This window comes from Pseudomyrmex gracilis, unplaced genomic scaffold, assembly GCF_002006095.1.
Source record: "Pseudomyrmex gracilis isolate BER0280 unplaced genomic scaffold, ASM200609v1 scaffold_56, whole genome shotgun sequence".
Taxonomy (NCBI): Eukaryota; Metazoa; Arthropoda; class Insecta; order Hymenoptera; family Formicidae; genus Pseudomyrmex; species Pseudomyrmex gracilis.
The window spans coordinates 12,210-38,620 of record NW_018020640.1 but is presented as its reverse complement, the minus strand read 5'-3'; the positions used below and the strand labels follow the sequence as shown (position 1 = coordinate 38,620).

Sequence of the window (26,411 nt, the reverse complement as noted above, 5' to 3'; positions counted from 1 at the left end):
AAAATATATATATATACACGTATGTATTTAAATATTATATATATATATATATATATATATATATATATATATATATATATTTTGTATTATCTTTTTGTATTATCTTAATTTAACAAAACTTTGTGAGCGTAGATTTTTCGAAATAAAAAAACTATTTTATGCGATTAATGTGTGTTTGTTTATTTCTATACAGTGTAGAATGTTTATAAATATTTATAAAAATAAGTGTTACATTTTGCTTGAGATAGAGATAACGATGTAAAATACAAATAATATTCTCTAAAGACATACGTTCTAAGAAAATAGAGACGTATCTTTAGAACATCGAGCATATATACGTACACGTAAAATCACACACTTCGATTGAGCAATTGGCACGTTTCTACGTCGAAGAGAAATCCCAAAAGTTTGAACGGGTGTGAAAAAATTATTCATAAAGATGTGCACTTTATACCGAGATATTCTGCGCGAGTATAAAACATATATATATTTACAGTTATCTCACCGGTAAAACATATTACGTTTAATTTCGTGTTAGCACGTATAGATTATAAATACATTTGTTCGACTCTCTCTTTTGAAACAACGCTTATTTAAAAAAAAAAATGTCGATATAATAGATACAGAAAAGAGCTTCGCTATATGTTTGTCAAAAGTTAATTTGCGAGTGACTGTCAATAAATGTTAAATTTCTCTTAATTCCGGTACTTGTGTGCTTTTTGGGGAAAAAAATTCCTTCTTCGTACATATGTGAACAAATATTACATTAGTGTGATTAAATATCATCGTATACATATATATATATATATATATAAGATCGTCTCTCAGTCTCATATATGATTATATTTAATTATATAACACAATCACATAGAATTTGAATGCGTATGAAGGACTTTTTTCCCCGGAATGCAACATGTTATTTATTAATTATGTAATGATGATCACACGCGTACATCAGTATTTATGAGCCGAGCGATTGCGGTGTTCGTCCAGAAGCATCGACGCTTCGCTCATAATTTTTCCAGTGGTCCGTACCAAGAACAACAACTGATATTCGTCTATTACGGTCAAAGCTACCTTTGTTTTGACAAGAGCGTGAAGTACGTTTGCTCTTTCCAAATCAAGCCATCTTTGAAGCGCCACTTCTCTCTCCCGTGGACCGCCGAGAGGCACGTCCGCCGGACCCCACAGAACAAATTCCAACACAGATTTCACCTAATCATCAAGAGATTCAATCAAGTATTAATTTTATGCGGACCCAAACAAGTCGCAATTCGATGAAATTGTAACAAGCCGAGACAAAAACGATCGCAATAAAAATTGCAGGAAAATAAATACTCTCTAACGTGAAAAATTTCTAGACTTTTTTCTAGACTCTCATACGTATGCAAAATAGAATATAATAAACAAATGTGTGTTTACCTGCGAGAGTGTAACCGCCTTTTCGCGTATCAGTAGATCTCGTATAAGAGGGAATTCATTCGCGAGGTGCATTTGCTGCAGTGCTAATAGAGCGCACTCGCAAAGGGACACCCGTTCCTCACTGGGTTCATCACTCGGGTCTATGTTTAATCTTCTGTAAAAAAAAAAAAAAACAGAAAAATCTGAATAAACAAGGCGCGCGTATTTACCAACACGCAATCGAATTATTACATGTAGTTAAACTAACCCTTGCAGAAGGTACAACCGATAATAAACGTCTTCTCTGCACAGGACAACGTCATTTAAAGATTTGCTGGCGTATTCGATTCCGCGCGCTTGAAGACTCTTCAGTGCGTTGACCAATTGAAGAAGCACGAATGACGCTTCCTTATTTGCGCTCTCGTTGTTTATATTTTTCAACATATCTCCGAACAATTGTATCGTAGTCACGTGCGAACACGTGAGAACCGAAATTGTCGCTGAAAAAACAACAATTGTCGTCGTTATAGCGCGATTTAGGGTTTTTTTTATTTTCGTAGCTAAAAAAAAAAAATAAACTACAGCGTGTATCACCTTCGGCGTTTTCGTTCCTCGACGGTCGAACCTTTTCGATTATCTTCTTTGGCACCGTGTCCACGAACTCTATCACAGGTGTCAGATAAAAATCTCTCTGCGGCATCGGCACGGCTATGTCGAACGCTATGCACAGAGTGACGTTTTGATCGTTCCACGTCGCTGGACAAAACAATCTTCTGCCTACGGAAATCGACGCTGAAGCATCGATGTTGAAGTGCTTCAACTGCGGATTCGTGTTCTTGAGACCGCGCAAACCTGACGGCAACTGGATGGTCTGATTTTCCCAAGTTCATCAATTAAACATTTATTTCAACACACACAACGCACAACATTTTACCCCATTGTATTATTGCAGACCGGAAAAAACATACCTGCTCGACAAATTGGGCGAGCGCCTCGTGATTCGCCACAACCACCGCTCCGTAATTATCCTCGAGACTACGATGAACAACCGTGCGTCCTCTTCGTTGCCTCAAGCGGCCCATTTTCGGCTCGTCGTCGCGATTTTTCCAATCTTGATCCTCCTCGGCACCCTGAAGTTTTTATAATCGCGCGTATTTCAAAAAAAAAAAAAAAACAACAACACACGAATTCAACGTGAAACGAATAAACAAACAAATTTCTTGATTTTGACGTACCTCGTCGCCGGTGTAAAAACTGTAAGACGCGTAAAGTTCGCTCTCGGTCTCGCTGCCGCAGTACGGCAACGAGATCGATCTCACGAACGAATGCTGATGATGATGATGATGATGATGATGATGTTTCTCTCCTCCGTCTCCGCCCATTGCGCTACTGTCGGACTTCCTTTTGCAAGCGGTGCGAAATCTACCTCCGCCTCCGTGTCGCAACTCGATATTGGAATCGCATTCGGGCGAACTTGAGAGACACTCGTACACGTGACTGTCATTGGATGTCTGTTGGAATTGCATTTATTTTGTTGCTGGAGTCGTATCATATTTATTATGACACGAAGTCGAATTCACAGACGACGCGCTACATGCGCGAACGTTGCACGCGAGACGCGTATAAATATATAACAAAATTTTAGCAATGATAGCAATATTTGTAAATAGCAGGATTAATTGAATGACGATGATCAAAAGTCGATTTTTTCGAAACATTAGTTATACGATCGCTATATCGCACATCGTCTGAGCTTTTGGAATAACGGAAACTCGAAATCTGAACGGATAGTCTGTTTACCGGCGAGTCGGAAGTTCGTCGTACGGTTGCGTCGTAATCTTGATACTGATTTTCTGACGTTGCCGAATGCGTCCGTTTCGGTACAGGTTGAAAAACAGCTCGGTCTCTCATACTAGCGGTACGTTGGGGTTTCGAAGGTGCTAGAGCGCTGCGCACCTCACCTGTAACATCCTCCGCTGCTGCAGGCACGTCAGCCATCGTCAAGCGCCACGGGTTAGTATCACAAGACACAAGGCATATTCACGAAACGAGCTAGCTAATCTAGACACTAGTTCGCCCGGCGCAACTAGGGTGCTAGAAGACCCCCTCGCCACACACACACACACACACACACACACACACACACACACATTCTACACACAAAATGAGATTCCAAGTGACTATGTAACGAACGTTAGTTCACCCATCATGCGTCCCACGCACATAACAATGTTCTTTTGTTTTTTTTTTTTTCTATCTGGCTCAGGTCTAAGTATACGAATAACAATCGTTACCGTGCTGTTAAAAAATAAGTTAATTATATCTATAAAACAAAGAAAAAAAAACCAAAGAGCCTGATGATTCAGGTCGAAGGTGAACGTGTGAAATGCGACATAAAACGCGCGGTGTATTCCGGACGATTTTTTTCTTTGTTTTATATAATTCGTTTCATCGAGCCGTTATTAATATTAATTAATGATATATCTATAATACACCTAAGTTATTTTGCAACGATCTTTTCGAGAAACATTTTCACAGATTAAATAGCTAATGTATGTTAATTGACATTGACGTGACGCAGTGTGTCTCCGTATATTCTACAGGAATTTACATACAGGAATGTGTGTACATTGGTTTTATATTCTATTGTATCTCGGTGAATTCGGTAAATATTTGTGATGTAATTTTGAGTGTTTTCGACAACACTATAATTAATGTAGATTAAGTTAAGGGAAGATATCGCTGGTCGCGACCAAACTGTTCAACGACAGCGCTAAAGATAAGCGAAACCAATTAGACATGAGAATAATCGAAGCTTTTACGTCGTTTTTCAAATAACGTTTTTTTGAGTTCCAAAAATTTGTGTGACGGCCAAATATGACGGCCAGTTTATTGCGCGCAATCACAGTGCGTAAAATGCATGCGGCGGTTAGTTGGCACTCTCAGCGTCGGTTAGAGGAATCAACAGACGTCGCGCTTGTGGCACGCGGCACACGCACCGTTACATAACTACCGTAAAAGGAAAGAAAGAGAGAGAGAGAGAGAGAGAGAGAGAAAGAAAAAAAAGAGGAAAAAAAAACGGAGAGAGACGTGAACGGCGGTATGCGCAACGGTAACGCTTGACTAGAACCGCGCTTATGTCAGCGCGATAAACGTGACCGTTGTTCGCGTTAATGATGGGGAATGGATGGATGCGGAGGTGCACCGAACAAGCCACACAGCATCGGAAGAATTCGTTCCATAGTTTTTTTTTTTTTTTACACGGCATGCATGTTCCGCGTGCAAGAGAGAGAGAGAGAACGATCGAAAGAACAAGACGCCGATTTGTTTGTTTTTTTTTTTCGACAATATACGTTTATTTATCAGATGTGTTCAGACATTACAGAATATAATATTCTCGCATTTTTTTTTTATTTTGCACCATTACAAAGAGCACAAACAGATTCGTTGTGGTGAAGTATAACAAACAAAATTCGTTTTGCTTAACCAGCCATTCTCAAACTTCTTTGTTGCAAAAAAAACTTATTAACGCGAGAGGAAAACAAAATGCGCGCGATCGCGATTGGGAGAGAGAAGAAATGGAAAAAAATTAAAAAAAAAAAAAAAAAAATTAAAAATAAATAAACACCATACCACTTTGAATGAACGTCATCTTAATAACTACGTTACGTACTTATTGTTATATATAATGAAACAATGAGAGAAAAAATAAAAAAACAGTCGAATCTCGTTCGAAAGAATAGAAATGTGAAAACTTCTTCTTTCAATGAGAACATTTATCACAGAATATGTGACTTTTTTTTTTTTTAAGAGTGAATTTTTTCCTTAAGCGTTTCTTCGGAACTTGAAGGACTTTTTTCTAATCCGGACGAATTTTCTTTTTTTCCAATGGCATAAATCTGAGACAAAAACCAGATTTTCTTACTCAGTAATGTGTGAGTGCAATTCGCGTTTGCATCGCGTATTTGTGAACATGTGTATGTGTGTATATATATATATACGCGATCGGAATAGGAACTCGTCTCTATATATAAATTAAATTCACACTCGATTATAGTTTCATTTGATTCCGCCACGCGCAAAAAAACGTTTAATCAAACAAATGAGTGATTTTTTATGAAAAAAAAAAAAGCAAAGAAAATTATACGTATCCGGTGTCACGTGGCTCGATCGCTGGTGCGATCTCCGCTCAAGCGGAGTGACGTCTCTCTCTCGTTTCTTTTTTTTTATTTTTTTTTTAAGAAGCGGCTGGCGCGCGAGGGTTTGTGTGAGTATGGCTGTTAACATCGAGAATGATCGCGACGTGGTTTGCTCAGTTGCACTGTATGGGTCTGAACTTACCCAGATTCGCATAAATCGAGTCCGAGGTCGTCGCGGTCGTCGGTCTCCAGGTGGTTTTCGACGACATTTTGTCGCTTCTGGAGGAAGCGACGTTCAGCTTGTTGAGCTCGGCGCGCGGCGGCGGCGGTCTGACCGGTTTATTCGCCGAATCCGTCTTGGACCAATCTTCCAGGGACTGGTTTCTCGGCGGCGGAGGTGGTTTTCCAGGCCTCGCTGTGTAATAATAACAATCGTAATTTTTGGAACAAAAATTTTGATTTTTTCAAAGTTTCTCGTCTCGAATATTTCATTAATTAACGAAACAACATTATTGCGGAACGAACTTACTCGTGGATGATGAAGGAAATCGTGTCATTTTCGATCCGTCATTCTTGGCACCGGAATCCGTCTGGTCATCGCCGACTTTTGCGGTAATCCGATCGCTTCCCACCACCTCAACCGCGGCACCGTCCAATTCCAGCGGATGAATGATCTCCAGTCGTGGTTTCGGTTGAGGCGTCGATGGTATTTCGTCAGTCTTCGCACCCGACGTCTGACCGGTCATCATGTCCATGTCCTTTCTCGAACCCATTCTTAGAAATCTCTTCAAAGAGAAACCCTTTCGATTTCTGCTTCTCTTTTTCTCTCCCCGCACTTCTTTCTCGGTCGTCAGACTGTCCTGCGACAGGGATATCGTTCTTCTCGCAGTTGATTCGACGGGTTGCTTGTTTGTTGAATTCGTTGGATCCGGCACGTCGCTGACCGCTTTCCGAAACTTCGGACTGCACGAGGACGATCTCTCTCTCTTTTCTTTCTCGCGCACAACCGGCGAGTCAGATTTCAGATTTGATGCTCCTGGATTACGAGCGAACAAAGACGAGACCGGTAGATCTTCCTCCGGTGGTCGCGGAGCCATTCTTCTCTTGTTCGGCGAGCGTACGAGCTCCATCGTGGATACCGAAACGGGAGCAATTTCTGGAAACTCTTCGTCCGGCGAAACGTCTTCGTCTATTTCTCCATTTTCCGTTGAGCGATCTCTCGTCGGAACCAGCGTCGCGCTCAAGGACGCGGACAACGGTAAAAAACTGGATCTTGCTAACATTTTTCTTTGATTTTCCGATTCCACGTTTTGAGTTGGAAAGGTTTGATCGGCTTCCAACGGAGCCTCGTTCGAGACGTTTGTTTCCGTCGAATGTTGTCGAGATTCTGCTTCTTTCGCGACTGGAATGAAATCGTATATTGAACGCGAAGAAAATTTACGAAAAATATCTGAGACGAAATGAAAACAAACAATCCAAGTAAAATATAAAATCTAATAAAAATATTTAAATTATATTCGAACTAATTTTTGCATACGTATTATTTATTTTTACAAACAAAAGTGAAAAGTAATATTTCTCACGATTGTTTGCGAAATGCCACTTTTTGGAATGCGACTAACCTGAATTCTGAACGGATCTGCCGGCGACATTCTGAACCGACGGCGGTGGTGGCACGTAATCAGAAATTCTTTCGACAACGACCGGACTCGTCTTGGGGTTCGATATTGTCTTGGTTGCCGACAAGATCACAGGCTTCTGCGGCACAGCGGGTTTCGCTTTCGGATCGTTGTTAACGTTACCGTGTAGAAAAGATGGCCTCGGTTCCGTGGTCACAACCGGCGGTGGACTGTTCGGTAACGCCGGCGGTTCGGTAATTTCCGCTTCGTCCGCTTTTCCATCCGGTTCGCCAGCGAGCTCCCGACTGATCTCGAAACAGAATTTCTTCTCCTCTATGATCTCTGTGCATTCGATTTGTCGCGGCGACGTAATGTTCTTGCTATTGTCGACGGGTTTTGCTGCGTTCTTCTCGCCAGTGTTCACCGAACGATCGTTGCTCTCGAACGTTTTCTCGTTCTTCAGAGACGTCAAAGTGAGTTCAATACCTTCGTCCGTCTTGTCATTTTGTGAGAAACATTCGCCGTTCTTCGACGTGACCGTTCTGTTTGCACAATCGCTTTCCCCCACGTCGTTATTATTCGATCCGGACCGCGCGGGTATCCTTGACATTTCGACTTCGGTCTTTCTCGTCGTTAAAACACCGTTAACGGGAACGGGGTTTTTCTTATTGCCGTCGCAATTGAGCGAGTACTTGTGCGTTGTCATCTCTAGTTTTTTCTCCGCGCTCGTAATGACAGAATTGGGCGTCGAGCTTTCCTTACGTATAACCGCGATCATATTTGCGGAAGGAATCAATGGCATATCCACGATCTTTCCCAATTCCGAAGAAGAAGACTTTTGCTCTTGCTCGCTGATCTTTTTTCTCTCCGTTCCGTTGAGTTTCTTCACCTTCAACATTCGAAAACAAAAACTTACGTGCTAAAGAAAAAATCAAGTAAGACAAGAAAATAACGTTTCGAGAATTTTGTTTTACTTACGTCGATGTGATCCGATGATGATCCCTCGTCGGATTTGAGTCTGAACGGACTTGGTTGCGAGTTAACGGCGTTGATCTTTCGATCGACGGGTCTTTTGGCGGTTGGCACAGATTCGTCTCCGCCGAAAGGCGTTACGGACACTAAAAGAGTCGTTTTCCTACCATCGGCGTCTTTTTGTATCTTACCTAGCATCAGGGAGGCGAAGGACTTAGCTGTTGTCGTCGTCGACGACTTGGTCGAATCTGTCGTGTTCCCGTTGCTCTCGAGTTCTGTCAAATTCGCGGTGATCGTGTTGAAATTCGTGTTAGCGCGAGTTAGATCGAACAACGCGCGTTCTTCCTCGCTGTCAGGCACCAAGTCTTCCGGCTTCATCGAAGAGTCGGTCGATCCGTCCTTGTCCTCCTCGCCATCGGAAAAGTCCTCGCCGCCGTAACCAATTATTTCCGTAAGAGATTCCGGAAATCCGACGTTCTTCTTCCGCTGATCCTTTCGGCAAATCGCCTTACCGCGAAGGATACTCTGCAAAAATCGTTTCGCAATCGTTAACGGACACGACGTTTTTTGAGGAAAGAGAGCGGTTTGATAAAGTCAAAAAATGTGTTTCAACAGATTTTCTTTTCGCCGATGTGAAACTCTGTTTCGTTATTAAATATTTTAAGTTTTCACCGATTTAATTCGATCCGAGTTTTTGCCAAGACGCCAATCTAAGTTCAAATATCAGAAAACACAGTTTTAGTTGAGGATCGAAGTACCTGAAGTTGAAGACGATTGATCTTCAGATTCGTGGAGGCTTTTTCGACGTTTAGTCGCAAAACATCGTCGGCCGTCACATGTTCCTCTTTCGGTTTGAAGCAGTTGGAACAGAGCTCCTTCTTCCAGGCATTTTGCACGAACCGATTGCATTGTGTGGACATTGTTGCCTCACCGCAGCGACAGCGAAAGTCCCGTTACATCATCACTCTGAAAGGAAAGAGGTGAAATAGTAATCGGTCGCGATTCCCTCTCTCTCTCTCTCTTTCTCTCTCTCTTTCTCTCTCTCTCTCTCTTTCTAGCGCGACGAATTAAAACGACGACAGTGTATTGTGCGGCTAAAGAACGTGATATAGCGCGTGAAAAATTATTTTGTTGTCAATAGGAGAGTGAGATGTTCGAAAAAAAACGTTTCAAATAAAATAACTTGAGATTTTTTATACGGAGCGAAAACGCGGAAATATAACAAGTTTCTTCATATCAAATTTTGCTAGCGCGTGTTGAACGTTTCATAACATTTTATAATATGATTTTATAGCACCGTGTTAATTTATTTTCTAAACTTAGAAGTAAAGATGATCGGAAAAATTCTTGTACAACAAGTGTAAAACTGTTGAAATGTTTTTACAATCAATTTGAAAATAACAATGTCGCGATGTGATATGTTTGTATTTTCTAAAATAGGCTTAATGATGAAGCGTGACTATCAAACAAGCGATTATACTCGCTGATATATCGAAGCGAAACGAGTGAGTACATTTTCCTGTCTACAACATCGGCAATGGCGAACAGGCGAATACAATCAGGACAATTGACGGGTGCTGCCCGGCGCGGCTGAGTAATTGCCTCACTTCCGGTATGCGTTTATTTGCAACTGCAACATTGTCTGGGTTGTGTACTCGTCATTTAGCAAATGATACGTAAGGATATTACGCTACCGCGAATTTTCTTTTCATAAAAAAAAAAAAACGGGTATGAATAAAGCGCGCAATGCTATTATTCTTTTCGAAGGCCGTTCGAAAGGAAGTGTCTCTCTTTTTTTCGTCCATCTTCGTACTGTTGATAAATAATCCAATGTTTATCGCGAGGATCTCTAATCTCCGATTGGAATATCAATTGCGAGCAAATCGCGCGCAACACACGTCGAAACAAAGGATTATATCGCGCGCATCGAGGACGAAAGAGACAACGGACGTGCGCGGTGACGTCCATTAACATGCAGGACTCGCGAATATACTCGATGAGACCAGGCAGCGAAGTACCGTTGCCAATCTCTCGTTGATCCGTTACGTTTCTCGCGTTCTTCCCGTCTTGCGCCTTGGCGCAAATTTACTCACGCGAGAAAAGCCGGTGCGTAAAAAATCCGGATTGATATCGAAAACGTGCTTCGATGAATGGACGTTGAATTTTCAACGCACACACAATAAAGAAGGATTTTTGTTGCAGTCAGATTTTTGCGCCAGTTTCTCAAAGAAACTATATTCCGGTCTCCGAGCAACAGAGATGGCGAAACAGCTTCGAAATTGTTCGACACTTCGAATTTTTTTTTTTTGTAAAAATGCCATTTATTTCCGAAATTTGACGCAAACCTCCGAAATTTTCGACATTAGTCCTTCGTTCTTCCGGTCGTGAAAAATATTAATTTTTGTAATATTGTTTTTTCTTCTTGCGCGTATCTCAAGATTTGAGACGCGCCTAAAGCGCTCTAGTCTTTGTTTTAGGTACTCAAGAAAACCCGGAAAATCGAGCGTTAGCTCGAACCACGTTAATCTCTCACGACGGTTTCGGGTAATTGCATACATCTAGCAATCGCACTTTGCAATTATTCTTTAAATTAACCGTTGCCGCGTGTAACTGTACAATAATTATTATATGGTTTACTTGGGTCACTCGGTCGAGATTATTGTAAATCGCGTCTGCATAACTGCGTTATCTCCCGCATCCAAAAAGATTGACTCCACACACAAAGCAGATCGTCCGCGACGCTACAGAAAATATTTCTTTCTTCAAAGCGTACCCCACACTCGTTGAGGCAGACCTTGTCTCATTCCTTTGAGATGACGCGCGACTTGGCGCGCGCCGAGGCGCATGGGAAGCGAAAAAGAAGGCGAGGCCGATGGCGTCTCGGTGATTCTTATTGCAATATTCCCTTTTAATTTCAAAATAAATCCTCAACCAAGTGATGACAGAAAGCGATGACTACTTATTTATGCAACATTTTTCTTGTCTCATAAAATTTAAACAAGACAAACAAATTGAATTTTTTCGCGACGCTCCAAGTGTTTTTTTTCTTTTGTACAGAAAATAACTCGAGAATTTGCTTTGTGTCTTTGTCGCAAAAAAAAAAAATTATTTCTATTATAAATAATCTTCTTTTCATAAATTAATAAAGTTGAATTTGATTTCTTTGTGGGCTTTATTTTCACGGCGCGCGACACCGCGGCACGTCACAAAGCAAGACTCTCGAGTCGTTCTGTACAAAGAAAAACGCTTAGTGTGTCGCGAAATAAATACCGGCGGATTTATCTCACGGTGCTTCCCACGAGCAACGAACACCCCCAATAGCACGTAAGAGAAACGAACGAAATTATCATCCGAGTGTGTATATTCTCTTAGCCACAAATTAGGTACCTGCATTAAATCTCAGTATAAAAGAGAAAGAAAGAGAGAGAGAGAGAGAAGAGAGTAACAAGAAAAAGAGCTCTCCCACGTGATCATTGAATTAAAAGATTCATAAGCGGATTCCGCTACGACGCAAATTGCTGTTTTTTTTTTTTGCGATACTGCAGCAATTACCAACAACCCGTTGCTTGATTGCGGGCATTAAACCCCAACCATAAGGCGTTTCAGGAATTTCGATGTAGCATGAAAGAATAACCTGAAAAAAGAGAAGGAGAGAGGGAAAGGAGACGAACCGTTCGAGATCATGTGTCGTACGAGAGCAGACAAAAAACTTTAACGGGTCAAGAGCGAGGTAATGACTACTCGTAACTACTAGTTATTCGTCGCACACTAGCGACTTAAATTACATCACTTCACATCGAGACATTGTTGCTACAAAAAAAAAAAATCGTCGTAATTGAATAAATCGACGCGTAACCGTAAAAAAAAAAAAAAAAGATCTTTATCTTTACACGTGAAAAGAGAATTTTTTTTCATTCACGTGTAAAGGACATTTTTCCCCGGGCATTTTCTTAACATTCCACTCTTGTAATAAAAAGCGAGCACACGTTGGCCGCAGCTGCGAAAATGCCCGGTAATACCCCGATCCGAGTGATCTCTCTGTCTAACAGTAAAAACCTCTCGTTGTGGAAATTGTTACATTATTAGCGAGCGGTTTTTTGCCGGACACACTATGAGTGACGTGTCGAACAGACAAAACGTAAGAAATCGATTTTACACTTGATTTTTGTTTTTTTTTTTGTTTTTTTTGTTTTTGTTTTTCGTCGAGCAACGTGAACGGCGTATATTCGTGTTATGCTTTTACCAGTCCTAAACGAGGTCGACCAGCTCCGACGAGGTATAAACCACACCTCCTCTTACTAGACCGGACTGTATTTGATCCTCTTACATATTCCCAGATTCGATCGCGGTAGGTACGCGAGGGAGGTACCCTTTGCGCCATTCCGTAGCCAAGCCCGTGTTTCAACAACAAGAACTGTGGTGCTGCTGCTGCTGCACACTTACGTACAGGGACTCTAACTATGTATATATGTTTCTTTACATCGCACCGCTAATACGTCGCACCGTTGCGTTAACTTGCGAACCATTTTTTTTATCGTTGTAGAAATCGCGAGGTCAGAAGCGCAGAAGAAATCTTTATTCTCGGCGGTAGGTCTCGGATCGTTTTTTTTTTTTTTTTTTTTTTTTTTTTTCATTATTTTGTCATTGGGTGACGTTCGGAATTTGATGCGTGGATTTTTTACGGATTCGCGAAATTACGAAGAGAGAGTGCGCGACATTTAGTTTTTATACTGTTCGTACTGTACGTACGCGTTCGTTGGAGAGTTCGTTGCGCTAAAACGTTGCCGCCAGAATTTCTCGCCTTCTTTTTCCCACTTTGTTATTCTGACGAAGTTTCTCGCAGCGGAGTCACAACCGGCTTTCCACGCGTTTTCGCAGCATGCGTGCGATTCGCGCGTATTGCAAACTAGATGAGACGACTACGCGAGCGCGCAATCATCGTATCGCGCGCCGCGGCGCTTTTTATGCACGCCACTATATCCATATGTATGAACGGTTTTTTTAATGTCGGCTTCGGTCTTTCACTTTGAGAATCGGAATGCGCGCGAAACCCGTATGTGTGGGTGATGTACGAGGTGAACTTTCCCCGGTAACCTTGCGCGATTCTCCGCTCATCGCCATGTAGGAATAAGCGCGCGCACATCTCGCGCTCGCTCCACACATCTTGCACAACCGTCGCTCCGTTTCTCGTGATTATCACATATCGCTTATTCGTCGTTGTTACGGTCCATGTGTTATAAAACGCTCGTTTTTCAACACTTTTTCCCGCATCAGAGATATTGTGCTCTATTTCGTTCTAAACCGCGCGCGATAAGATAAATTTGCTAATCTCGCGAAATAATAAAACGTCCTTTTAACATGATACATGTACATATTTTGTTAAGTGTTTTTTTCGAGAGAAAATATTTGTTTTCCGATTGTTGCTCGATTTTCAACACAACTCACTTCACATTTTTGGAATTCCGTACAGATGACTATCGCACGCATCTCTCTCTCTTTCTCTCTCTCTCTCTCTCTGTTGTTTAAACATTTTCAAAAATAATATTTAAAAAATATCTCTACTAAGATCAATAGAGTTTTTAGATAAGATCCCGTACATAGTCTAGATACATACATTCTCTCATGTATAAATATTTCATTTTTTTTCTGATACTTAATCATTCTTAATTCTTATCAAAGCGCCGCTTATTGTCAGATTAAAAGATTTACGATTCTATAATATTTTTTGTTTCAGGCATATTTAGAAGCATAAAAAAGAGAACAATTTTTACATGTCACGAAGTGCTATCGATCATTCATAAAGACAACTTTCTCTTTGAGACATTAATTATTCAGAGATTTTTATATGCTAGTAATCTCTAGTCTCTCTCTCTCTTTGTTTTCTTTGATTTCTTAATCTTTTATTTTATAGTACAATATACAATATTTATAGAGTATTTATAAAGAGAAGATACAACACGATCGCGGTAATTAGAAATAATTATATAAAAAAAAAAAAAAAAAAACATGTCAATTTACATTAATGCATCATGCGAATGTCGGAGTCTAGCAGTCGGATTCCCAATGTCGAATGAGTTCCACTTTAAAGTTAGCAAATAGAACACGCTACTTTATCAAGTTGAATGAAGCGCTCGGAGCGCTAGTCCGGATTAGTGCTCGTGTATGATGCGTGCCAGATTTCCCATTACTCGTAGAAGGCGAGCATAGACAGAGGAGAACAGTGTCCCCGATCTTTCACACACACAAAGAAAGAAAGACGCATTAAAATAAGTGTGTCTTAGTAACTTCCCATCATCACTTTGGTGTTCTTGCAGCTATTCGGAAGCGTTTGACTGAGAGAAACGACGCGACGAGCGGCAAGTTCGTCGCGACCGTCTGGATCGCACACGGGCGACAACTTCGTGCGTCATATAAGGGGTCCGGTAGAAAAAAAAAAAAAAACTTGTTCTACGATACCGTTTCTAGCGTGCTCTTTTCTCTTTGTGACGTGTTATTGTGTTCAGTTTGCGGCGAATCTTTTTCCGTCGTGGAATTCAAAATTTTAACACAATAATACCGTCGTGTGAAACTTAACAAATTTACAAATTAAGTTGCAAGAAAAAATGTAAATATTGTAGATTTTTTGTTTATCAGAAAGGCGTAAAACACCGATTGACGCGATAAAAAAATACGTCGCGTGTCGCCTTCGGTGAAAAAAAAAAAAAACAAAAAAACAAAAATCTAACTTCGTTATTTCTGAGTGACGCTTAATCACATTTATCAACGATGTTCATGTATTAATGAGGATTACAGGTTTTCTCGATTTTCCTTTATGTCTTACGTTCTTTATTTTACCTGTCGCGACCAAGTAGGTTGCGTTTTCTCAGTTTCTTGGAAGAAATCGAACACGTGTATTTCAACACGATTTCTAGGATTATTGAAAGGCGCGCGCGCACTTTCTTTTTTTCTTTTTTTTTTATAGGAAACCTATGTGTAGCTTAGAAGAGTATCGCAATTTTTAATTTTTTGTTGTGCGTGCCACGTGAGTCTGTTGACGTGTTAAACAGAAGATGATGCGTTAACGAAAATCAATCAACTGATCCAAAACCGCCGCGGGTGAAAAAACTGCGAGAGAACACACTGAGAATGTGTGCAACGCACACGTCTTTGCTGCGATAATACATTAAATAGTATCGTAACAACAAAAATACAAAACCACATTGTGATATTAGATTGTTTTTTTTTTTTTCTATCGAGAATAAAAATAATTTTCTTTAACTCAACTTTTTTCTTCTTTTTGTAAACTACCTATTTTAGTACCTATTTTATTTTTTTGTACAAACTAATAGGGAGAGAATTTTCGTGACATAATTAATGCAAGTCTTACTGTAGCAACCAACGTCGCACGCAATTTAAGAACTTTCTCCTTTTCTTCGTGACTGCGTTTAATTATCTCCCTAAACAGAACAAATATCTCCTCTTCTCTTCCTCCTTTTCTCTCTCTTTCTCTTATAAGAGAATAATTTTCAATTCTTTTAGGTGAACAAACTCGCGAATTAATTAGTCGATCGTTTACTTTTTGCACTTACGTTCATACTTATGCATCTATCACACGTCTGTCGCGTCGTGTGAGAACTTCCGGGAGCGATGAACCTTCGATATCCGCGATGTGACTTCCTCTAACAGAAGTTATATTACTATTGGTATAAGACAGACACACACTATGATTCTCTCTCTCTCTCTTTCTCTCTATCTCTCTCTCTTTCTTTTGTAACTAATAAAAATACATAGTACATCTTGAACAGATGCGGCTTAATGTACGGTATTCAAGATTTCAGCAATTGTCAGGACGCGGTAGTTAACGGAAGCGGAGTGTGCGTGTCGCACACTCCGAACACACAACGTGCTATTTCTGACTAACAGCCTTATATGACCGCAAAGTGGTACAAGGACTCTCAAGTAGATTTCCTTCCTCGCGGGTAAGAAACCTTGTTCTTGTTCTGCCTGTAATCTCAACAAAGATCGATAGATTGCTCAAAAAAAAAAAAACGGCTTAAAAAATAATTCCGTTTCTTTTTCTCGTATAAAATCAAAAGATCGGTAAATCTTTCCGAATCGGTATTGTATCGGTATTGATCAGATGTTATTCAAGATCGGTATTTCGCTTTGTACTTGCGGAGAATCACCTAACCGATCTGAGAGATACTGGTGCGGTTGAAAACTGCGAACAGAACACAAATAAATGTGTGCGCACGTCGTTGATTGAATCGCCTTGAAAGTTTGAACGCGAAAGGTTACTGCCGTTTCACGCGCTACATAAGAATCTGGACGTCGTCGTTAACTTCGCTCAAGAATATTGCTCGAAGCAAAAAACGAATCGCCAGTATTCGCAATATATGCAACATTCTTTCTTCGCAGTCGTGACATTTTCGTTTCCACGGATTCTGTTTCGCTACGCCAAGTTGCACGCGATTATTTCTGATTAATATTAATGAAACACCCACCCTTCGTGAATTCATTCATTCTTTCTTTTTTCGATGTCACACACGCCTACTCGGAGCATTAACATCTAGTTTACGTAAACGTATCTTTATTATCATATTTTTTCTCCATTCACACCTACGCGAGAGTCGCACGTATTTTCTCAAGATGACATAATTCAAACTTGTCAATTTGTTTTTTTTTTTTTTTTTTTTTTTTTNNGAAAAAAAAACAAAAAAAGAATTTTCTCTCTCGAGAACGTTAACACAAACCAGACAACGTTTTTTTATTAACAAAAAGCGCGGTGATATTGAAAAAAGACAATATTATATTTTCATACATATATGTTTCCTCCTTTCCTCTTAACTTCGTGTTACACATCGCAACGTAAAAACTATTATATTCTCGAAGTTTCCTACATTTTTTTTCATTATCTCTTCCTGCAGATACTAATAATGTTATTAATCACATTACTAATCGCTCGATAAGGTATCACAAAATGTGCTGTCAACAACGTGAACTAAATGTGTCTACGTTACATCACGACCGCTTTTAGTGTTGCGAACGCATCAAGAGACGAGCGATAGCTTAAAGAAAAACATCGTTGTTGGTGCGCTACTCTGTCGTAAAATAGAAGACTAAACTGTTTAAAGTTTTCACGGAGGTAAAGGATTGCAACACGCGCACCGGCTCTTTTTATCACATCGCAATGAGAAAATAAACAGTATTCACTGTGACTTGCATCGTGACGCATATATAAGACAGTGATAACAACAAAACACTGTCGAGATATATGTATTTAATTGTTGCAACAATTTTAATTGAAACATATATAAATTAATTGTGTCTGGTATCGTTATACACAAGCATATTCCGTCTAGAGAACTTCAATGCTAATTTGAATTTCCATTCGAAATTTGGCAAAGTGCAGTTCACGCCACTAGAGACTATGTGTGTGTGTGACTACGAATTCGCGTGTAAGCGCGTGTTTGTACACATGTGTGCGTATATTCGCTGCCAAAGAGGTCAATGCCTCTTTCTCTCGTTCATTTACCACTGAACGTTCCGATCGCGCTGTCTATAGCGCGAAATCGCAAGCGATATCGGAACTTTGATTTCGGTCACGGAGGACAATGAACCGTCGGAAGGATGTCGCGCGCATCATCGCAGAAAAAAAAAAACTCGCTCCTAGTCGTTTTCTCAATCTAGTCGTGCCAACAAAATCGAATGACACATAGTTTTCTTCGTGAATTTTTTAAAGTTTTTGCAAAACTGTTTTTATCACAAAGAGATTGGTCGGAGGGAACATTTCGGTACATAGATAAATGATTTTCTTTGAATTAATAATTTTCGAGATTGATTATTTTTCAAGAATATATATTCTTTAAGTAATATATTTCGTAATAATTTATTTTTTTATTCTATTTCGAGTATGACAGATATTTCTGAAACAATTTTTTCCAAGCATCGAAGTAACCACACCACAGGATGTGAAACCGCTATCGCACGAGTTTACTACTTTTGCGTCAGATCTCGTTGCAAAATAATTTGTTATATTACCACCAATTTGATAGAAATGAGAATGCAGCGAATAAACGCACCGGTATATGTACCGTAAAATTGCGTGGCATTGTCGTGTGAGACGAGGAAGTATCTACTTGCCGGAGCGGAATGTTGCATTTGCTTTTCTTCAACATACGCGCTTCAACATGTTAACTCACGTGACATTCCGAAAGAATTCCGCGACCCGAGTCCGGAGAACGCGTATGGGGCAAAGTTCCGCTACGTGTTAGAGCAACTCGGTACTAGTTAGTAGCCGAAGAGACGCGAGCCAAGAGAACCATCATAACGCGATATTCCTTAAGAAATTCTTTTTCAAAAGATTGTAGTATATATATCACGCATTTCTTACATGTACTAGCACTGTTTTTATTTTAACGTGTTGTGCCAGTAAACAGAAATCTGTCACCGCGATGATGCACATGTGAGAGATAGTCAGTGATCTTAGCATAGTCACGTGACCAAGGTCAGTGACACCTTACCGTAGTATATATAATACATATATTACAATATAAGGTATAATATTATAAATATATATAATAAATTTAATATATAATATATATTATATAATATTATACAGGATGATTCAGAACAATCCGTTTATCATATAGATGCAAAACTCGACTTTATTCGACATTCGAGCGCATTCATTAACGCAACGCTCGCACGCATTAATTAGACACACAGTGCGGACTAATTCTCCTTCCTATTTGACCTCGGCAACACAAGTGAAAGTTCTTTCGCGGGCGTATATTTCGTACAGAATTCGACAAAGTCCCACTTTCGCGTAAATGTACGCGACATTGACACTGACGAAGAGAGTGCGGGGAAACATGTTTGCGCCTTTATGCACTATTAGTTCGCAACTTGGTGAAGCAACATTGTTTTTTCCAGGTTTCATTTGTTACGGGATCCCTTTAAGTGGGACACAACAAGTAATTTACAATCAAACAAAGAGCTAACGAAAAAAAACTAACAAACGTTGCAGCGTTATATATGTAATTTAGAAAAATAATAAATATCTTCTTTGAAGAGTAAACGAAGTAAAAAAATTTATTTTTTATCAAATTATCAAAGAATTGTAAGGCTTGTAAGAATCAATGTTAAATTAGCAGTTACGTGCAAATTTATCAATAAATAAATAAATAAATTTACACTTAGCGTCAACTTGTTGTACTGCTCTTAATGAAATAAAAAGTTTTGCTATTATATGGCCAGTGTAAGAAAATTTGCTGAATCCACCGAATGTTTTTGCTGATCATACAGTAATTAATATTCTTGTTGTTCCAACAAAACTTTTTTTTCGTGTATAATTTTTTTAATAATTTCATATTTTTAAAGATGCAAAGTGAGAGTACTTTCGATTGTAATGAAGATTTTTCTCGCGTGTAACTTCGCGCTCTTATTCCGTACGCGCATGCTTTTACGCGGAAGTCGGCGCGACGCGGTTCCGGATAATAATTTCCATTTGGGAAACAACCGCGCCGGATCATCGTTTATATTTCGCTGTTTAACTTGCTCGCTCGTTATCTTTAACAGCATCGCCTCAATTGACGAAGGTTTGTTGAAACCGCGGTGAAAAACTGCTTTCACTCGCTTTCCCACGAGTCTTCCACCGCGCTTTTTCTAGTGCGAGATTCTTTTTGCACGTTCATTTGACTCTCCGATCGTTATTAAGTAATTTAATATCGCATGTTTACATATATGTATATAGATGAAGATTAATTGACGTGAAACGAAGGTTAATCGTTGGCAAATTACAACGTTGAAACATCTTCCAGAGAAAGCCAAATAAAAGTTTTCAAATCGTCGACTAGTAATTTTCTTCTACGTGATAGTTTTCCAGCAATTTTCGCTGTTTTGTCTTCGCGCTTTTGCAACTTTTTTATTTTTTTTTTGTCTCGCACTTTATGCGCCCTAATGCTGTTAAATACGCAATTATCTTCGAGCTGTCATTGTGCATATAAAAAAAAAACATAAATTTTGTATTTACGCTAGAGAACAATACAACGTTGAGCTATTTCGACTTGGCGCAGCTAACATTGCTATCTCTTGAGTTCGATAATTCTCTTTCTGCGAAGCCTACACGCCATTATTAAACACATCACGAAATCAACATGACAAATGATTGTTTTGTCGCAGCTACGTTCGAGAAGGAATTCTGTACACAGCTAAGAGTTTTGTGTTATAAAAAATATATTGCAGACGGAGACGTTTTTGTTAATAAATTAAAACGGATTAAATAAATCTAAATCGAAGAAGTTAGATATTAGTTAAATATAAATTAGATTCACAATTGATCAATTAAATCTTGATGTTGTTTTTGTTGTTGTGCAGTTTGTAAGATTTTACGTCTCACGCTGTTACGATAAAATAATTTGTGCGAAATATATAACAATTATATTGTTTGCTCTCTGTTCTGTGTTAACGAACATCACTTCTATTTCACGATAAAACTCTTTCCCTCCTCGTATGATTTATTGATGCGCGATATGAGATTTTATATTGTCTACGAAAAGCTATCTAGTTAGAGTCGCTGTGCTAATTGTTAATTGTTCTTTCACTTATGCGGAAAAGACAGCGAAGGAAATTTTCCGATTAACAATGTGCAGTATTCTTGCTATCGCGAAGCCACGAGACTGTGTCGGTCGAGTGACCTTTGAACTCCATTGACATTCTAAATCCCAGAAGAAGACGAGAGAGAGATTGTTTCATGAAACAAAAGCGCACACGACATGTTGCACTTGCTTAGATTGGCGAGAGTTTACAACGTGCGATTACTTTGTTGTTGAAAAATTTACGTTCTTATTCGTTAAAAAATTATTAGTTAAAGAACAATAGAAAAAAAATTATTTTTTATAAATATGTAAAATCTTAAAATAAAAATTTTTTCTTACATTAATACAATTGTTAAATCAATCAGTAGCTTTGCGTCTGTGTTTTATCAATGTAAGATGGGCGTTATTATTGGAAGAAAAAAAGACTATTGTATTCTGAAATCATATTTGTGAACAATACAAGAGCATTGTTGTTTTAACTCGCGCTTGCTTCGGTTTGGGAAAAACTCGACTCGCGAGCGCATCTTGAACGCATCGCGCTGGCTTAAATAAGGCGCCCGACGAAAAAAATTTTGTATAAGAACAGAATTCTAAACTTAGAATTTATTCCGAAGTGCCTTTCCTACATCGGGAATCGCCCTCGCGCTGCTGCTGCTGCTTGACGTGTTCCACGCGGCATCTTATTTTTGGCGTGCGCCTGTTCTGATGCGGCACTTAAAAAAACAACTTTGCAATTTTCTATTTCGGCGATGAAACATTTAGGATGAAAAACACTTAGGGAAGACGTTATTCGATCTTTAATTAAATGAAATTTATGTTTATGTTAAATAAAACAAAATTTATACATTTCTATTTAGGTGTTATACCAAAAAGAGTGTTTTTTTTCTCAAATGTGTTGTTACAATACACGTGTAATCACGTGAAAAGTTTTGCGAAACACTTTTTTGAGAAATAAAATTGCGAAATTGATTGTTGAAAAAAATCTCTTATTTAAAATCAAGAAGATTATCGCGACGGGAAAGCGTGTAGGGTACGCGTTACATGCCAGCTTGCGTATTACAGGATATCCAATCGAAAGTTTTGATCGGTGATGGACGCGTCGCGTGGAAAAAAAAAATGCGTTAAATTCTTGCGAAACATCGCCTGTTCTTGCAAGAAACGATGATGATGATCAAGCTCAAGTTTCGCCACCTCGAAAACTGATTCGATCTACGTAATTATTATATTATGCGGCTTTCACATAGAGTTTAGAATCGACACGCCGCGTTTCGTTCTTCATGAGCAATTAACACAAAGAGCTATCTGACGAAGTCATTGCCAATCACGTTCGCAAGCAGGAATTTACCTAGGAGTATCGATTCGGGTTTCGACTAGGTAAGGCCAAATTATATCCGTTTCGTCTACGAGCTTGCGCGACTGCGAAATCGGAACAGCACTGCCGTTAATGGAGCGCATAATCCGAGTATTGCGTCACAAGAAGAAAGCCGCGCATTGATGGGTCTATTACAATGCAAAATGGAGAAGAGAATCTGCGAGGGATACGAACCCGTTGTTGATGAATTCGAATTGTCAAGAAATGTGAGAGAATCTTTTAATTTAGCGTTAACATTTTGTTTTTTTTATCGTTGCAACTAGAACGTTACACACAGGCGTTGCACTACGTGCGCGCCATCGATGACTACCGTAACTCATTTCCAAATCTGAAAAAAAAAAAAAAAACAAAAAACAAAATGTCTCGGCGAAAAGAAAAGTGTATGAGGCAACGCTGAGGTCATCGATGCGTAAATGCTGTACTTTGGCGAGCTGACACACAAACATCAAGCGCGATAATGAGACATCGTTTGACATTGTTCTTCCGAAGGATGCAATGTTGTCAATGCGACAACAACAATGCGATACCACTATCGCTAATGTGTTTTTTGTTTCGGGTCAATCGGCCCACACGAATATAGTTTTTAAACTTCGTTTATGTTTGTAAAGTTTTTTTTCAGCAAAAACAATAACGTTAAATCTATAAAAAAATGTGTAAAATCTTTCGCATTGATGTGTATAAAAACTTACTTTCTGATTTCACTATCTTCATTGTAATGTATGCGCGATAAAAACAATGATAAACGAGTCGAACTTTCTACGCGCTCGCTGACTTCCGGGGCGTTTCCGATGATGAGTAGAAAACATATCTCGGCGAGATGTAACGGGGCGAACATTGGAAAGGATACGTATCTCATTTTTACTTCCAACTGCGAAAGTCCGCGATTAAATCGACGAATTTTGTCTTGTCTATTTCTCATATTTTAATTGACATGAGACGCGAAGGCTGGCTTAGTTAAACCGACTGATAAAACAATTTAATAGACTCCTTCTTTAAGCGCGGATAGTACAGCGGCGCACAATCTTGGCACTCTTCACAAGCAGGATTCTGCGATTCTGATCATCGTTCTTATCTTGGGCTATAAATCATTCACTCTCACTGCCACTAGCAATACTTATCATGCACTAATTATATAGAAAGTCTGAAAATGCGAACAGTAATGACTTATTAATTATTAAATTTTTCAACGATACTAATTGCCGCGACGTATTTGTGTATTTTTTTTTCTCTCTTCACATCCAGAAATTAATTATTCGCGCGATAATACGTGTCTATCTCTTCCTACTCGCGATTTACTATTTTTCATTGTAATTATAACTGAGATGTAATATGAAGCAGCAGATTTATTTAATTTAAGTTATTTCTAAAGTCAATTAACAAGTGAAAGACTTTTTTATTCACTTGTTTGTCGATACAGATAATATCACACATATTGCTTCCGCTGCCCAAGTTGATACAAAAGAAAAAAGAAACAGGCAATAAATATTTTATAAATATATACGTAAGTAGATAAAAAAATCCGAGGTCTTCTATAAAAACGTTTTGCTAAAAATTAAAAAAACGAATGTCTTTGCCAAGACATCGACATTTATTTGTTCGTAGGAGTTGAGAATGCGGTATCCTTCCTCAGCGCTATCAAATAACGCGAGACTTTGCATTCTGCGCTGGTCGACGACGTTGCAGTACGACGGCAGCGTGTGGTATTCCATATCGAGATATGAAGAAAAAAAATTTCTCCCTCTACGTGACGCGAACACCTTCGGAATGGAATTGTTGTTGTGCGCAATTATTCGCACACAGGATGCGCATTTTCACTCTTATACAGGATGTTTCTCAATTGCACGTGTCTATATCTCAAAAGATATATATTTTCTTTCAAGTTTAACAACACTCGGAGTGTGTACAACAATTTGCACAGATTGTTTTTCTTCTTTTGTTTGCTGTAAATTAGAAAAAAAAAAAAATTGTCAATTAAACAACGTCGATTTACGTGAGTATAGTGACATAAATTGCACGTCGCGTAGAGAGTCTGAAAAAGAAATCTGTGTTCCCCCCTTACACATCAAATTCTGCTAATTGCGGAACTTAATAAAGTTTCGTCGGTTTTGTTCAATTCTCCGCTCGTTTTAACTCGTTCTCTCAAGGTGAGAATTCTGACTTTTTTTTTTTTTTTCAAAGTTCGATAATTCCTTCAAGGACACTTTTTATGTTCATGCTACTCACGCATTTGTGTGCTCAAGTGATCTTACCCGATGGAGAAATACGAATTACGAATAAAATCATTATTATATTATTCTATGTCTGGGTAGTGATGACTCAATTGATCATTCCTCAGACTGCTGAGAATTCAAATATTACTCAGAAAAAGATTGAGCAAGACACATAATTGTGTGTGTGTGTGTGTGTAAGAAAGAGAGAGAGAGAGAAGACAGAAAATGAGAATTACTCATGAATGATTATTACTAAAGTCGAATTATACAAACGATCCGAGACTCACACCCTATTAACTCATAATTTTGAGTCATAACATCAAGTAACGAAGAAAAATAAAAGTGTTTTTAATTTATAATAAAAACACTTGACACTCCTCCAGAAACGAATAGAAAGAAAAATTGCGCAAAGTTTAGAGAGCGTGTCGGGAAAAAGAAAATATATAAAGTATATATCTGACGTTGTTTTATTCTTCGCACACAACTTTACGTCGCACGTGTGTATTTGAGAGGAAGAGGATGGCAGAGGAAGAGACAGATAGAGAAGGAAGTCTGTCACACATGTGACGTATCGTAAGAGAAAATGACGCAGTAGCAGCGCGTGCAAAACGTGTCATTAAACGCAAGAGCGATTTGACGATTTATTCGTGCGTGAATCCAGGCACACGTGCACACGCGGGACTATATACGCTTGTGCAAAGCGCGGTTTGTCGAAAGTGGAAGCTGTTTTTTTTTTTTTTTTTTTTTTTTTCACACGCGTTAAACTGGGAAGTTTATCACAACAGTAGTTTATCATAACAGCGCGAAACGCAGACTGCGATCTGTGAAAAATGTGATCGCAAAAGCGGCATTACAAGTTGAAGCAAATAGTAAAATCTAAAAAAAAGAAAAAAAATAAAAAAAACCAGATCCGAATAAATCATATTGCACGCATGAATAGAGAAACTCAAATCGTTTCGCTATTAATCTCTGGAAACAATCCGGGAAAAAAATATAAACAAACAGATACAAATTTATATTACTCGCTTCTTTTTTCTCTATGTAAAATCTCTACGGAAGAACCACTCAAATGCTAGACGAGCGTTTCCACTTTCACAGTGTGTTTCAGAGTGTGTGCATCGATCTTTGATAAAAGTTTCTCACGATAGTCAAGTTAACTGTACTTCGATAAAAAAAAAAAAAAAGAGGAAGTGTTAAATTATTCATGTGTGTATTTAATTATATACATATATACAAGGAAATCGAAGGCAACGAACGTCTCGAGTGCGATCGAAGATATATGTTTAATTTATTGCTTTTTATATCGTTATCCGAGAAAATCGCGATTGCTTTAATCTACCTCGCAGGAAACTTAACAAACCGTATGTAAAAAAAATGATAGTTGTGTAAACAACAAGGATCACTCTAACGGCGAGTATATATATATGTATATTCTATATAACGGAATTCCACAAGTTTACAATTCGTATGTGCGTCATGAACGTGCTTATCTCGTATTTGTCCTGGATCACACAAACCGCGATTGCAACATCTACTCAACTACGGAACCAAAAACACGAAAGAGGAAGTGATACGACTTTTATGAATTTGTCATTGAAAGAGAGATAATTATATGTATTTAACATCATTCTACAAATTTTTATTACAAATTAAAATTCTATATTTTTAGATTTTTACAATTAATTTATTTAAGATTTATTTGCAAATTTCAGATTTGCTCGAGATACGAGTTCTTTGCACATGTTGCAAACACGCTGTATTACAGGTTTATTTGCTCCGAATTCCTCCGAAATACCTGGCGTAGTTTAAGTCACGCTTAAACTATGTTGAATTTAAGCATTCGTGTTAAACGCTCTTAAATAAAATCGAGAAGTCCTTACCTTGTCGAAGAATCTCAATGATTGTATCCGGCGTGACCGGATCACATGTCGCGTTCCTCCGGAAATACGATAATTCCCTTTGGGACGATAACAAATGCCTCTTCGATCAAGCTTCTTCTTGGTCACTAAATTAAAACATCGCACAGGATAGAAGAAATTTAAAAAATAAAAAAAAAAAACAGAAAAGAAGGAAGAACGCGCAGCGCTACGACTCGCCGACTGCGACTGACTGACTGACTG

The 26,411-nt window shown here is 38.9% G+C and overlaps 1 protein-coding gene across 2 annotated transcripts; it reads right to left on the bottom strand.

The window, feature by feature from the left end:
* Positions 1-167: 167 nt before the first annotated feature.
* Positions 168-26,411, bottom strand: LOC109853860 (proteoglycan 4). Of its 2 annotated transcripts, none has more exons than XM_020426393.1 (13): positions 26,172-26,411; positions 8,890-9,097; positions 8,138-8,656; positions 7,163-8,048; positions 6,070-6,942; positions 5,743-5,955; positions 3,202-3,380; positions 2,637-2,912; positions 2,370-2,531; positions 1,996-2,272; positions 1,670-1,901; positions 1,423-1,576; positions 168-1,215 (listed from the first exon to the last, which is right to left on the bottom strand). In XM_020426393.1, exons 2-13 carry the CDS (start codon positions 9,049-9,051, stop codon positions 955-957), a joined length of 4,194 nt encoding a protein of 1,397 aa, XP_020281982.1. In that variant the 5' UTR covers positions 9,052-9,097; positions 26,172-26,411; the 3' UTR covers positions 168-954. The 2 variants fall into 2 exon arrangements, with proteins under 2 accessions (XP_020281982.1, XP_020281983.1); XM_020426394.1 differs by having other exon boundaries at positions 3,202-3,362.